This window comes from Rhincodon typus, chromosome 39, assembly GCF_021869965.1.
Source record: "Rhincodon typus isolate 14 chromosome 39, sRhiTyp1.1, whole genome shotgun sequence".
In the NCBI taxonomy this organism is placed as follows: domain Eukaryota; kingdom Metazoa; phylum Chordata; class Chondrichthyes; order Orectolobiformes; family Rhincodontidae; genus Rhincodon; species Rhincodon typus.
Window position 1 is genome coordinate 6823575 of NC_063370.1, and position 14076 is coordinate 6837650.

General features: G+C 45.0%; 1 protein-coding gene across 1 annotated transcript in view; it reads left to right on the plus strand.

The window, feature by feature from the left end:
- The first annotated feature begins 4058 nt into the window (after window positions 1-4058).
- The window catches only part of LOC109937855 (vasodilator-stimulated phosphoprotein-like), a 76574-nt gene continuing 66556 nt past the window's right edge, over window positions 4059-14076 (plus strand). The window contains exon 1 of the mRNA XM_048618213.1: window positions 4059-4486. Within this exon, the coding sequence (XP_048474170.1) occupies window positions 4482-4486 (5 nt within the window). The 5' untranslated portion in view covers window positions 4059-4481. The remainder of the gene's footprint in view (window positions 4487-14076) is intronic.

The window sequence follows — 14076 nt, forward strand, 5'->3', positions numbered from 1 at the left end:
TTCTAGAGTACTGTGCACAGGTTGGGTCTCCTTACTTGAGAAAGGATTTACTGGCACTGGAGCGGGTGCAGAGGAGGTTCACTAGGTTGATTCCAGAGTTGAGAGGGTTGGCTTTTGAGAAAGAGATTGCCAAGAGACTGGGACTATACTCATTGGAATGTGGGGCGATCTTATAGAAACATAAAATTATGAAGGGAATAGATAAGATAAAAACAGGGAGGTTGTTTCCACTGACAGGTGAAACTAGAACTAGAGGGCATAGCCTCAAAATAAGGGGCAGCAGATTTAGGACTGAGCTGAAGAAGAATTTCTTCTCCCAAAAGGTTGTGAATCTATGGAATTCCCTGCCCAGTGAAACAATTGAGGCTACTTCATTGAATGTTTTTGAGGAAAAGGTATATGGATTTTTGAACAGTAAAGGAATTAAGGGTTATGGTGAGTGGGCGGGTAAGTGGAGCTCAGTCCACAAAATGGATTAGCCATGATCCTATGGAATGGTGGAGCAGGCTTAGGGACCAGATGGTCCACTCCTGCTCCTATTTTTTACATTGTTATTCAAGTATGCAATCTATGAGGTCAAGTTAACAGCCTGTGATAACGGACCTGGGAACTTCCTGATTGCCACATAGCCTAGTGCTGCTATCAACCATTGCACTAGGCAATTAACCCCTGTCTTTAAAAACTGTTTTGAGTAGAGATCCAGTGGTTCAAGTGGAAGAGAATGAAGAGGGCCTGGCCACTCGTTCCCATACCTGACGGATCTCTCAGACACCAATTTATCAAAGAGGGTTTCACCAAAATCAGGCCTCTTGTTCCCAAATTAAAAAAAAACAAAAATTCCATAATTTTAACCACTTTCCTTAGCATTCCTATCTGAATGCCTACTTTGTTTTATGCATATGTCCTTTCCTCACATTGTTACAAATACCAATACCAAATCCAGAACAGAATACAAGTGTATGATTCAACCCAATTACATTTGGAGTCATAGAGCTCTACAGCAAGGAAATAGACCTTTTGGTCCAACTTGTCCATGCTGACCAGATATCCTAAATTAATCTGGAACCATCTGCCAGCATTTGGTCCATATCCCTCTAAATCATTCCTTTTCGTATACTCATCCAGATGCCTTTTAAAATTTGTAATTGTACCAGCCTCCACCACTTCCTCTGGCAGTTCATTCCATACACGCACCACCCTCTGCGTGAAAAAGTTGCCCTTAGGTTCCTTTTAAATCTTCCCCCTCTTACCTTAAACCTATGACCTCTAGTTTTGGACTCCCCTATCCTGGGGAAAAGACCTTGGTTATTCACCCTATCCATGCCCCTCATGATTTTATAAACCTCTATAAGGTCAGCCCTCAGCATCTGACGCTCCAGGGAGAATAGTCCCAGCCTATCCAGCCTCTCCCTATAGCTGAAACCCTCTAACCCTGGCAACATCCTTGTAAATCTTTTTTGAACCCTTTCAAGTCTTTCTAATGGTTAACAAAAACAGTTAAGAGTCAAAAACATAGAATGCTGGATAAACTCAGCAAGTCTGGTAGCATCAGTGGAGAAACAGAGTTCACATTTCAAGTTTGCTGTGACTTCTTGTTCTGACGAAGGGTTACTGGACTCGAAGTGTGAACTCTGTTTTTCTCCCTCCATGGATACTGCCAGATTTGCAGAGTTTCTCCAGGAATCTCCGTGTTTTTTTCTGATTTCTAGCATCCGCAGGACTGTGCTTTTATTTCGATTGAGAATCACTGTTGTGCCAACATTTGGCATCTCCCTCCATTCCCTATCCTGGTGCTATAAGATATTTACCAAGTTGGAGAGGGTCAATTAGCCCAGTTGGCTGGATGATTGAAGAATTCTGCCAACAGCATGGGTTCAATTCTTGTACCAGCTGAGGTTATCACAAAGGACTTTCTTTCTCACTCTCTCCCCTTGCCTGCGGCATGGTGACCCGCACATTAAACTCACCGCCAGCCAATGCTCTATAATGAGTGTGTAGCCCTATAATCTGAAAGGACTACAGCTTTACCTTTCCGCCTTGGAAGGTAAAAAGTTGGTCAGGTTCCATTGAGGATGCTCTACACTACAGTACAGCTTCCGAGAGGGTCTGGCTGCAGATTGCCTCGTCCAGAGCCTGGGCGGCCTGGCCCAAACATCTGTGTGGTACCACTGGAGGGAAGGTGGTGTAGTTGGTGGATTTGGTGACAGAGGAGCAGCCAGAATGTTGTCCTCAGTGATCCAGAGCAGAGTGCTGTGATTCTGGTTGATAATGGCCTCTGGACCCAACATTGTAGCTAGGTGAGGTTGTTAAACGTCGGCCCTCTGGTCAATTAGTACCAGCAGTAACCTATTCCCTTGCCCTAACTCTTGAATAGTATTTCAAAGAGTGAGGGTAATGTTGCGCAATTTGTCACCCACCCCTAATTGACCTGGAACTGGGTGTCTTGCTTGGCTAATTCAAAGGGTAATTAAGAGTCAGTCACATCGCTGTGTGTCTGGAGTCACATATAGGCCAGACTGGGTAAGGATGCAGCGCCTGCTGTGTTCATCCAGCTCTGCACCTTGTTGTCTCGGATTCTCCAGCATCTGCAGTTCTTACTATCTCTGGGTAAGGATGCTTCCTTCCCTTAAAGGCATTAGAGATGCCTGAACTATTTAGTTTTGCAACAATCAGCACATGGTCTCGTAGGTTCCCATTTGTCAGGCCTTTTAATTCCAGATTAATTAATTGAATTTAATTTCCAGCAGTTACCGCGCTCTCCAGAGTATTAGCTGGGAGTCTGGATTATTGATCTGTTGAATTTACCACTGCATCGCAATCTTCCTCAAATTGTTTTTCTTTTAAAGTAAGTGCATGTTATTTTATTTTTTAATGAATCAGCTGGTTATCGCTCAACTCTACACACTCACACAACTCTCCCCAAATCCACATCGTTTTGAAAGTCAGTTCCAAATGTTGGCACAATGGCTCAGTGTTTAGCACTGCTGCCTCACAGTGCCAGGGACCTGGGTTCAATACCAACCTTGGGTGATTGTTTGTGTGGGTCTGTGTGGGTTTCCTCCTACAGTCCAAAGATGTGCAGGTTAGGTGTATTGGCCATGCTGAAATGCCCCTTAGTGTTCAGAGATATGCAGGCTAGGTGGATTAGCCATGGGAAATGCAGGGTTAGTGGTAAGTTGATGGGTTGAATGGGATTCTGTGAAATGTTATACTGTGAAGAATAACTCATTTTGTCATAAGAAATATGAGCAGGAGTAGGCCCCATCTGGCCCCCTCGAGCCTGCTCTGCCATTCAATAAGATCATGGCTGATCTTTCTCATGGACTCAGCTCCACTTACCCGCCTGCTCACCAGAACCCTTGACAACAAGGTGCAGGGCTGGATGAACACAGCAGGCCAAGCAGCATCATAGGAGCAGAGAGGCTCTTAATTCCTTTACTGTTCAAAAATCCATCTTTGCCCCAAAATTTATTAAATGAGGAAGCCTCAACTGCTCCACTGGGTGGGGAATTCCACAGATTCACAATACTTTGGGAGAAGAAATTCCTCCTCAACTCAGTCCTAAATCTGCTGCCCCTTATTTTGAGGCTATGGCCCCCGAGATCTAGTTTCAGCCTCCTTGTTTCTATCTCATCTATTCCCTTAATAATTTTGTATGTTTCTATACTCGCTTGTCCTCACTTTTTGTTTTATCTGTTATAGAAAAAAAGACTTGCATTTATATGGCACATTTCACAAACTCAGACAATCCCAAAACACTTACAGACGACAAAGTACTTTTGAAGCGTAGCGACTGTTTATAATGTCATGCCAATTTGCACACAGTCAGCTCCCACAAATAGCAGGGATGTTTTGTTTGCGGGTTAAACGGTGGCCCTGGCACTAGGTGGAATAGAGTGGGGAATATCTACCTTCTTCCCAAATAGTGGTGTCTCTTAAATCCACCTGAGGGAAAAGGTGTGGCACATCTAACAACGCAACATTCCATCAGGACTGCACTACCCTCACGTCTCCACTGTGGCACTCAGAGTGCAACCCAGAGAGAGAGTTGAATTTTGTTCTCTTGTTCGTCTGCCCTTTTAAGGCGATCTCTGCTGTAGCCCTTTTAAATTGTACCGTGCTGGCGGAAGTGTAAGGCTGTGCATTGTGGGGCTAAGGGGAGTATGTGAGCACTGCGATCAGGGAGGAGAGGGAATGCAATGTAACGTAGAGTGGTTACAGTGTGGCGAGGAACAGTTAGGAAAAAGCATGTTACAACAGGACGGTGTTCTTTGCTGAAGAGGAATGCAACATACTGCAGTGATCGAGGGAGCTGGAACAAAAAGAAACACCCTGGGCAGGTTAATAATTCGCCTATTACATTGAAAGAAACAGAGGAAGCGAGAGAAAAATCAGTGTGCGAGTACTCACACGTCAGGACAGGAATTCGCTTTGCAGAACCTTTACTAGCCACTGAAAGGGAGAATCTTCAAAAACCAAACATGAGGTAAGACTTATGGTCTTTATTTTCTTGTCAGTTTCTGCGTCTGTGTGAATTTCCACCAGTTAATAACGTGCTTTTGAGCTGCTGAATGGGATTAAATTTCCTTGGGTTTGTGTTCTAAACAGGACGTAAGTCCTTTGACTTCTGAGTAAAACGAAATGGGCAAAGTTTCTCTACGCCTCGTGTAGGAAAATTAATTCTTTTTGTTTCCTAAGACGCGAATGATTCGGCTGAATTATAAAAATACAGTTTAATCAAGTTTTTAAAATCCGTTGGGTTTAACTGCAGTGAAAGATCAATCAGATCGAAACTTCTGCGTTTGATTCCGGTTCCCTCATGAGTGGGGATTTTTTTTTAAAATGGGGAGTTGAATTTTTTTTTGTTTGTTATTAAGAAATATCAACTGTTAATTCTGTCACTGTCCGTGTGCTTGTTTCCCCTCTTGAAGAAACTTAATTTCAAGTGCACTTTTTTTCCAATTCTGCAGTTAGATACAAAACAATGCAACATACCTTTTTAAAGCCCGGATTGTTCATTTGTTTTCAGTTCAGTGCTGATCTTGGAGGAGGAGCAAATGTTTTAATGAGTTCTGTTTAGCGTGAGTTTGGTAGGGAATGTAATTAATGTGGTTTTGATGATGTTTTGTTACAAGAATTTTGCAGACTAGTAACCACAGTCGAGGGTAAGCTATTAAACTGCAAACAGCCAACTTTCCCCTCACGCTGTTTATTCAAGCTAAGATTCCATTGTGCCATCTCTTTTCTCTTTCCTTGCACACCACCACCACCCCCCCCCCCGACTCCTTTTCTTAGATTAAACGGTGAAAGTCTTCTGGTGCAGAAAATCTAAAAGTTTTTGAAACCTGACTTCTGTAATAGCTTAAACATGACTTCCTGAGTCGCTCTTCTCAACTCAGCTGCTTTATATCAGCCTGAGTTTTACAACCAAGTTTCCTGGTAACAAGAGTGTATGTGTCTGCACGCACCTTGTGTGTCTCTGCATTTAAAGTGCCTTTTAGTCACTTGGTTTGATTGTACAGTTCCAGTTGCCGTGTGACAACACGGCATGTTTAAATAAGGAAAGCAAATAGTTGTTGGGTGGATTTGGGTTTCTTCCCAACGAAAAAAAAATTCTTTGGATTAGACCCATGTCGCTTCCAATGTAATCAGTAATTTAAAGAGACATTTGGAATTACTTGGCCATGTATGGAAGAAGAGATTCCAGGGCAGGTAGAATTTGAGCTAGATTGAAAAGGAGAGTTCATGTTTAAAATCCAGAGACCCTGATTCCGAAGAAGGGTCACTGGGCTCAACATTAACTCTGCCTTCTCTCTCTCTCTTTAGCAGATGCTGCTGGACGTGCTGAGTTTCTCCAGCAATCTCTGTGTTTAAACCTGGTAATGTTAACTCACTCTCTCTCTCTCTCTTCCCCGCCCCGTTTCCCCCCCCCCCCAGCAATTTCCGATATTTATTTGCAGATTTCCCACAGTTTCTTTTATTTTGTTTTGGATTTAAAAGAAGAGAAGAATTGTAATAAGCCAATTGTGAGACTGTTAATCCAAGGACCCAGGTAATGTTCTGGGACCTGGGTTTGAATGCCACCACGGCAGATGGTGGAATTTGAATTCAGTAAAAATCTGGAATTAAGAGTCTAATGATGACCATCAATCCATTGTTGATTGTCGGGAAAAACCCATCAGTTCTCTAATGTTCTTTCAGGGAAGGAAACTTCCATCCTTACCTGGTCTGGCCTACATGTGACTCCAGACCCACAACAATGTGGTTGACACTGAACTGCCCTCTGGGCAATTAGGGATGGGCAATAAATGCTGACCTAGCTCATGAATGAATTTTAAAAAAACCCCAACCGGGGAAACTTCAATTTGTCTGTGTCTACTCTGTCCATCCCTTTTTAAAGGTCTTGAGGCTGTTTTCATTAGAGAGAAGAAGGTTAAGAGGTGACTTGATAGAGACATACAAGATGATCATAGGATTAGATAGGGTGCACAGTGGGAGCCTTTTTCCTCGGATGGTGATGACTAGCACGAGGGGAAGTAGCTTTAAATTGAGGGGTGATAGATATAGGACAGATGTCAGAGGTAGGTTCTTTACTCAGAGAGTAGTAAGGGCGTGGAATGCCCTGCCTGCAAAAGTAGTAGACTCGCCCACTTTAAGGGCGTTTAAATGGATAAACATGGTCATTGGATAAACATATGGATGATAATGGAATAGTTTAGGTTAGATGGGCTTCAGATTGGTTTCACAGGTCGGCGCAACATCGAGGGCCGAAGGGCCTGTACTGTGCTGTAATGTTCTATGTTCTAAAAGTATTTTGTAGATTAAAAAGGTAGCTGCAAGAGCCCACCTACAAAGGCTTCTGTTCTGTTAGCACCTCCAACAAATCTGCACTCCCATGGTGCTGTGTCTGGATTGTTGGCCTCATTCCCGTTTTCCATCCCTCGAGTGAGATTTCAGTCTGTAACCTTCGGACTCTCTAAAGGGGCAATGCTAGCAATTAGTCATAGTGGTTCAACCCTGAACTTCCTTCACTGCTCCCTCCTAAGCCGGATATAAAGTTGTTTCGAAATGTACTGTTTGAAAACAAAACTTTAACCAAGGTAGACTTTTATTTATTGAGGAAAGGCCGGGCATGTATCCTCAGGAGTTTAGAGTCTGAGGTGACTGAATTGAAACACCTAAGATCCTGAGGGGGACCTGACTGGGTGGATGTGGAAAGGATGGCTCCTCTTGTGGGAGAATCTAGAACGAGGGGTCACTGTTTAAAAATAAGGGGGTCCCTGTTTAAAACAGAGATGGGGAAACATTTTTTTCTGAGGAGTCGTGAGTCTTTGGAATTGCCTTCCTCAAAAGGCAGTGGATGCAGAATCTTTCAATATTTTTAAGGCAGAGGGAGATTGATTCTTGATGACCCAAGGGGGGTGAAAGAAGATTGGGGGATATGCAGGAATGTGGAGTTGAGGTTAAAATCAGATCAGCCGTGATCTTCTTGAATGGGGGAGCTGCCTGGAAGGGCCGAGTGGCCTACTCTTGTTCCTCCTTTTGTAGGTAGACATCCCCTGGTGGGTGACGGTAACAAAATCAAACAATCAATGGAAATAGATCAAAATTAAATCACAACAGCATTGCCTGGCCTGATGCATTTGAGCCCCTCTGGTGCCCACTGGTCTCTAGACCCTCTATTAGTACCAGTGGACAATGCACGTTCTCTCCTAATGGCACCGGAGCACAGACATAACCGCACGGTGGGGTCGATACTACCAGCCCCTCCATAGCCAAAGCCTGATGCTGTCGGTGGCCACGTTGGCCAGGCCAGTGAGGGGACCCTTTGATCTCGTCTGCATCTCTCTCCTCCCATTGATTGTGAGTGTGGGGCCGAAACGCAACCAAAAATGTGAAAGTGTCCTGTTTAGGGAATGACGGGAGCCGCAGGTGAAAATGTAAACGTGGAGCACCATTTCCTCCAAGCCACACAAAATGCATGTGAACTGGTACTGAGTGAACTTGCTTAACCTCGCATTGCATGGGATTGCTGCCTGCAACGCCATCCAGCCCACACTCCCAACGGAATGGGGAAGGAGCGCATACCATCTCTCTCACTTGCATCGGTCAGGTTTAGTGTGGAATTGATGCAGAATGTTTCCCCAATAAACACTGACCAGGTCATCTACGATCCTCTTGGATCACGTTTTTGTTTGGGGAGAGACAGTAGGGGCTGGAATGCTTGGCCCACTGTGACTGGGTGACGTCGAATGTCATCACTTCCTTTCCCTCACAGGTTTGAGTGATGGGAGTCTGCTGGCCTGACCAGGTGAGGGATGCAGATTCCCTGAAAGGCATCTGGAGCACTGTGTCCAGTTCTGGTCACCCTGCTATAGGAAGGATGTTGTTAAACTGGAGAGGGTTCAGAAGAGATTTACCAGGATGTCGCTGGGAATGGAGGAATTGAGTTATAAGGATAGGCTGGGGCTATTTTCACTGGAGCATAGGAGGTTGAGGGGGTGACCTTTTTATAGAAGTTTATAAAACCATGAGGGGCATGGATAGGATGAATGGCAAAGGTCTTTTCCCCAGGGTAGGAGGGGGTCTAAAACAAGGGGGCATAGGTTTAAGGTGAGGAGGAAGATTTGAAAAGGAAATGATGATCCAACTTTTCATACAGAGAGTGGTTCATGTGTGGAATGAACTTCCTGAGGAAGTGGTGGATGCAGGTACAGTTACAACGTTTAAAAGACATTTGGACAGGTACATGGATAGGAAAGGTTTGATGGATGTGGGCCAAGTGCAGGTTGGTTCAGTTTGGGAACATGCTTAGCATCGACTGGTTGGACCGATGAGTCTATTTCCATGACTGTGCAATTTTCAAGGTCATTTTGCTTACTCTAGCCCCACAACTTTTGATCTTTTAATTGCTCCTGTGCCTCTTTCTCAATCTGCAGAACAGGCTTGAAGAGTTGAATGGTTTACTTCTGTTCCTATGTTCCTAATCTTCACAACCCCACAGCGTAGCCTATATTTATATTGCGCTTTTTAACATTGTGAAATGTCCCGAGGTGCTTCCCAGGAGTATTCTTCGACATAGACTGTCACCGAGGAATTGGGACAGTGCGGTCAATTTTAGCGATTGTGGTAAAGCAGGAGATCGTGGTGGAGAGGCAGAGAGAGATTTGTTCCACACAATGGAGTGAACTGATGAAGAATACAACAGGAGCTTAGTCTGTACACACTTTACTAGCCTTTGTTGGCAGAAACTCGCTATGCAAGCTTGTACCTCCAAACGCAACAGCTCCATTTGTTTCAAAAGTGAATCCAAACACAGTTAAACACACAATTGATACACCTTCATCGAGGTTTAGAAATAAAACTCTAAAACTTGAGAGAGAGGCGCCTGACGGTAGCTAAAAGGTGAAAGGTGATCCACTGCACAGCTCAATAGGAGGCCATTAGTACAGAGGCTGGTTCTCTTGGAGCTAGTCCCAGCCAACCTGCCTTTTCTCTGCAATCTGTAAATTTGTTCTCCCCAGGTAACTGTCCAGTTCTCTTTTGGAAGCCCCAAATAATTTACACACTCGGGCCATGCATTCCAAAGTCTAACTACTTGCTGTGCAAAAAAAAAACTTCTTTCTTGTGATACACTAGGCTCTTTTACTGGTAACATTAAACTAGTGTCCCCTCTGCCAATCTACCCTGTCCAGGAGCCTCGTGCTTTTAGACACCTCTGTCAAATCTCGTCTGTAAAGAGGTGAGTGCCCATTTTCACCAATCTATCCATATAATTACTATCTCCTGCCTTCTAAACCTTGAGGTTCCTCCCAAAGCCTTACTGCACTCTCTATGACATCTTTTCTTCATTTTGTTAGAGAGTGGTGCTCACAATTCTAATTGTCAATTTATCATAGAATCCCTGCAGTGTGGAAGCAGGCCATTTGGCTCCTGAAGTCCATCCAGACCCACCGCCCACCCTATCCCCTGTATCTCCCACAGCTAACCCACCTGGCCTGCACCTCCCTGGATTCTACGGGCTAATTTTAGCACAGTCAGGCCACCCTAACCTGCACATCTTTGGGCTGTGGGAGGAAACCAGAGCAAACTTGGGTGGGATGTGCAAACTCCTCACTGAAGGTCACCCGAGGGTGGAATCGAACCGGGGTCCCTGGTGCAGTGAGGCAGCAGTGATAACCACTGAGCCACCGTGCCGCCTCTTAAGTTAAGTTGTGTTAATAAAATCTGGAATTGAATGCAATAGTGACCCCAAAACAACGGGATTGTTGTAAAAAAAAGAACCCATCTGGTTTGCTAATGCCCCTTTAGGAGGGGGAATCCATACCCAGTCTGGGCCTACATGTGACTCCAGACCCCATAATTGCCCTCTGAAACAGCCCAAGCAAGCCAATCAATTCGGGGCAATTGGGGATGAGCAACAAATGCAGCTCTGCTGAGAATGCACAAATCCCATGAAAGAATTTAAAGCATTAAGAAGTTGTTAAAACAAAACCAGTAAATCCTTTGGTGCTACACAGAGCTTAATTTGCACTGAATACCTCCTGCTTCATTTGTTTTGGGAGCCTACTGAAATATCTCCAAGGCTGTTTGTGAACCCCTGTTTTACATTAGAGACCCATTCCATTTCTAAACAATTTCAAACAGCTGCAAAGCTCTTTGGAAATGCCCCCTCGGTTGTGAAAGACACGGTAAATTTTCTTCATAACACAGCTGGTGAATGCAAGTTGCTTTAACATTTCAGGCAGATTGATTTCAACACAGGTATTGCCCCAGAAACAGCGGAACTGTGGAAAGAAGGAACAATTATATTGGTGCACAGCTTCAAGTACAGTGCATGTATTAGCTGTTAGATTGCTTCCTCCAACAATTATACTCGCGCTTTCGCTCCAAATTCAGGCAAAACAGTCTTTTTCCCCCTCCTTTGACGTTCATAGCAGTCCAGGAGTATTGACATTTGGGGTGGCACGGTGGCTCAGTGGTTAGCACGGCTGCCTCACAGCACCGGGTTCAATTCCACCCTCGGGTGACTGTCTGTGTGGAGTTTGCATGTTCTCCCCGTGTCTGTGTGATGCTCTGGTTTCCTCCCACAGTCCAAAGATGTGCAGGTTAGGGTGGATTGGCCATGCTAACTTACCCATAGTGTCCAGGAATGTGTAGGATAAGTGGGTTAGCCGTGGGAAATTCAAGGTTACAGAGATTGGGGTGGTGGGTGTGGGTAGGATGCTCTTCGGATGGTCAGTGTGGACTCGGGCCAAATGGCCCTCTTTCACACTGTAGGGTTTCAATGATTCTATGAGAATTTGAAATCCACCACTTGCCGTGGTGAGTCATAGAGCCGTACGGCACAGAAACCTTCAGCCCAACTCGTCCATGCTGACCCTAAATTAATCTAATCCCATTTGCCAGCATTTGGCCCATATCCTTCTAGACCCTTCCTGTTCATATACCCATCCAGATGCCTTTTAAATGTTGTAATTGTACCAGCCTCTTCCACTTCTTCTGGCAGCTCATTCCATACACACGTCACTCTCTCTACCTGAAAAAGTTGCCCCTCAGGTCCCTTTTAAACCTTAAACCTATGACCTGTACTTTTGAATTCCCCTACACTGGGGAAAAGACCTTGATTATTCACCCTATCCCTGCCCCTCATGATTTTATAAACTTCTATAACGTCACCCCTCAGATTTGAGCCCAGGTCTCGAGGATTTACTTGCTCCTCTGGATGACCCCGGTACCACCTCCATGTGTTTAATTGTACAGTTGAAATGTTGGGGGTGGCTCCTCTGGTTCCCAGTGCATTTGTTTTTAAAAAAAAGCCCTTCAATGAACTGAGTCAGGGGAGAAAGCACAGATGTAGAAACTAGAACGACTGAGCAAGCTCTGTCAACACTTAAGTGACAAATGGCTGATTCATCTCTTTTAGTCTTGTTGGTTGAGAGTTAAATATTGGTCAGGAAGTGTGCCCTTCTCGTTTATTGGCCCCCCCACCACTCTCTGAAGGTGCTGAATCATGGTGAAATGTCGCTTGTGCCTTGTATGTGAGTTTTCACAGTGTGATATTTTTCTAATTGTTTGCCTGTGGAATGAGCTTGCGTTGTAGTGAGTGGTGGTAGACCTTTTGCACTGCTTTTCCATTCAATAAAATCGTGGCTCATTCTTAATTATGACCTTGACTCTAATTTGCTGCCTGTATCCAGTAACCCTGAAGTCACTCAAGTCTTTATCTAGCTCCATTTTCGATGATTCAGCCCACACCCCCTGCTGCTCTAGGGAAGAGAATTTCAAACCTCTCATGACTAATTGCCCTTCATTTTCCATCTTAAATGGCAGACTCCTTCCTTTGAAACTGTGCCCTGCCCCCGTTCTAAAATTCCCCACCCCAGAGGGTAACATCCACTCAGCATCTACCCCCACCGAGCTCCCTCAGGATTTTACATGTCTCAAAGAGACCAGCCCCCGTTCTCCTGAACTGCAGTGAGGACAGGACCAGAGACAGACCCTTCATCCCAATAATCAGTCAGAGGGAGGAGGACAACTTCTTCAAGATGGGCATCCTTGAAGGAGGCCTTGCAGTAGGGTTTTCAGCGGCTAGGGGATAGCAAGAACAGCCGTGATGAAGGATGTATACCTGAAATATCGACTTTCCTGCTCCTCTGCTGCCTGACCTGCTGCATTCCTCCAGCTCCACACTGTATTGACTCTGACTCCAGCTTCTGCATTTCTTGCTATCATAGAATCCCTACAGCGTGGAAACAGGCCCAACAAGTCCACACCAACCCTCAGAACATCCTGCGTAACCCACCTAGTCTACACATCCCTGAACGCTATAGGGATAATTTAGCACGGCTAATCCACCCTAACCTGCACATCTTTTGGCTTGGGAGGAAACTCGTGCAGACATGGGGAGAATGTGCAAACTCCACACAGACAGATGCCCGAGGGTGGAATCGAACCTGGGTCCCTGGCCCTGTGAGGCAGCAGTGCTAACCACTGAGCTACCATGCCACAAATCAGTCAAGTCAGCTTCCTCTCTGCTTCCAGTCTGCATGGATCAAAATAATTCCTCCCCTCTCCAAGGTCTTTTCAGAATTTTTGAGGACTACGTTTTCTTTCTCACTCGCCTCTTTGTTTGGGAGGATGCTGCCATTCGGGGTGCCGTATGTGGTTTAGATTCGCTCAAAAGCAGAATTAGAAGAATTCATCAATATCCTTATCATTATCAACCCTATATTGAATTCAATGCTGATTTTGAGCTCGGCAGCTTTCATTTCCTAGACGCCACAGTATTAACAATGATGAGACAACAACCATAAGTCAGCAACAGAAGGTACCTTTATCCCCAATAACTGATTTGCGACATGTCACAAATGTGCTTTTTATAGAAGGTGTTGCCTGTGACATCAAGTTCCGCTGGCTCCCAGTTAGCGAGGTATTACTTTGTTGACAGCCTCCTTCTCTTGCCTCTCTCACCGTGCTGTTCTGTGTCTACACCTCCTGAACTACGCTGCAAAAGCTTTTTTCTTTTTTTCGAAACAAATGTTCATAAACGGAATCTGTGCGTCAACAGCTAGACCAACATTCATTATCCTCGAGAAGGTGGTGGTGAGCTGCCTGCTTGGGCCTCTGCAGTCTGCATGCTGTAGGTTGGCCCACAAAGCCCTTAAGAGAGGGAATTCCAGGATTTTGACCCAGTGAAGGAACAGCAATGTATTTCCAAGTCAGGATGGTGCGTGGCTTGGAGGGGAACTTGCAGGGGGCTGCTGTTCCCATGTATCTCCTGCCCTTGTCTTTCTAGATGGGGAGTGGGCGTGGGTTTGGAAGGTGCTGTTTGGAGGAGCCTTGGTCATCACATTTTATTTATAAAGTAACTAGTTCACAAAGAGCTTGCAGGCGAATGGTAAAAACTGCTGATAATAGCGCAACATAGTTGCGGTGGAACACAGTAACTCAAGTGATCCGTTGTTTTGTGGTCTTTGAGTTGATGTGATGAAACAAGGCCATTAGTCCCACAAGCCTGCCTGTGTGTGTGTCTCTGTGTGTCTCTGTGTGTCTCTGTGTGTCTCTGTGTGTCTC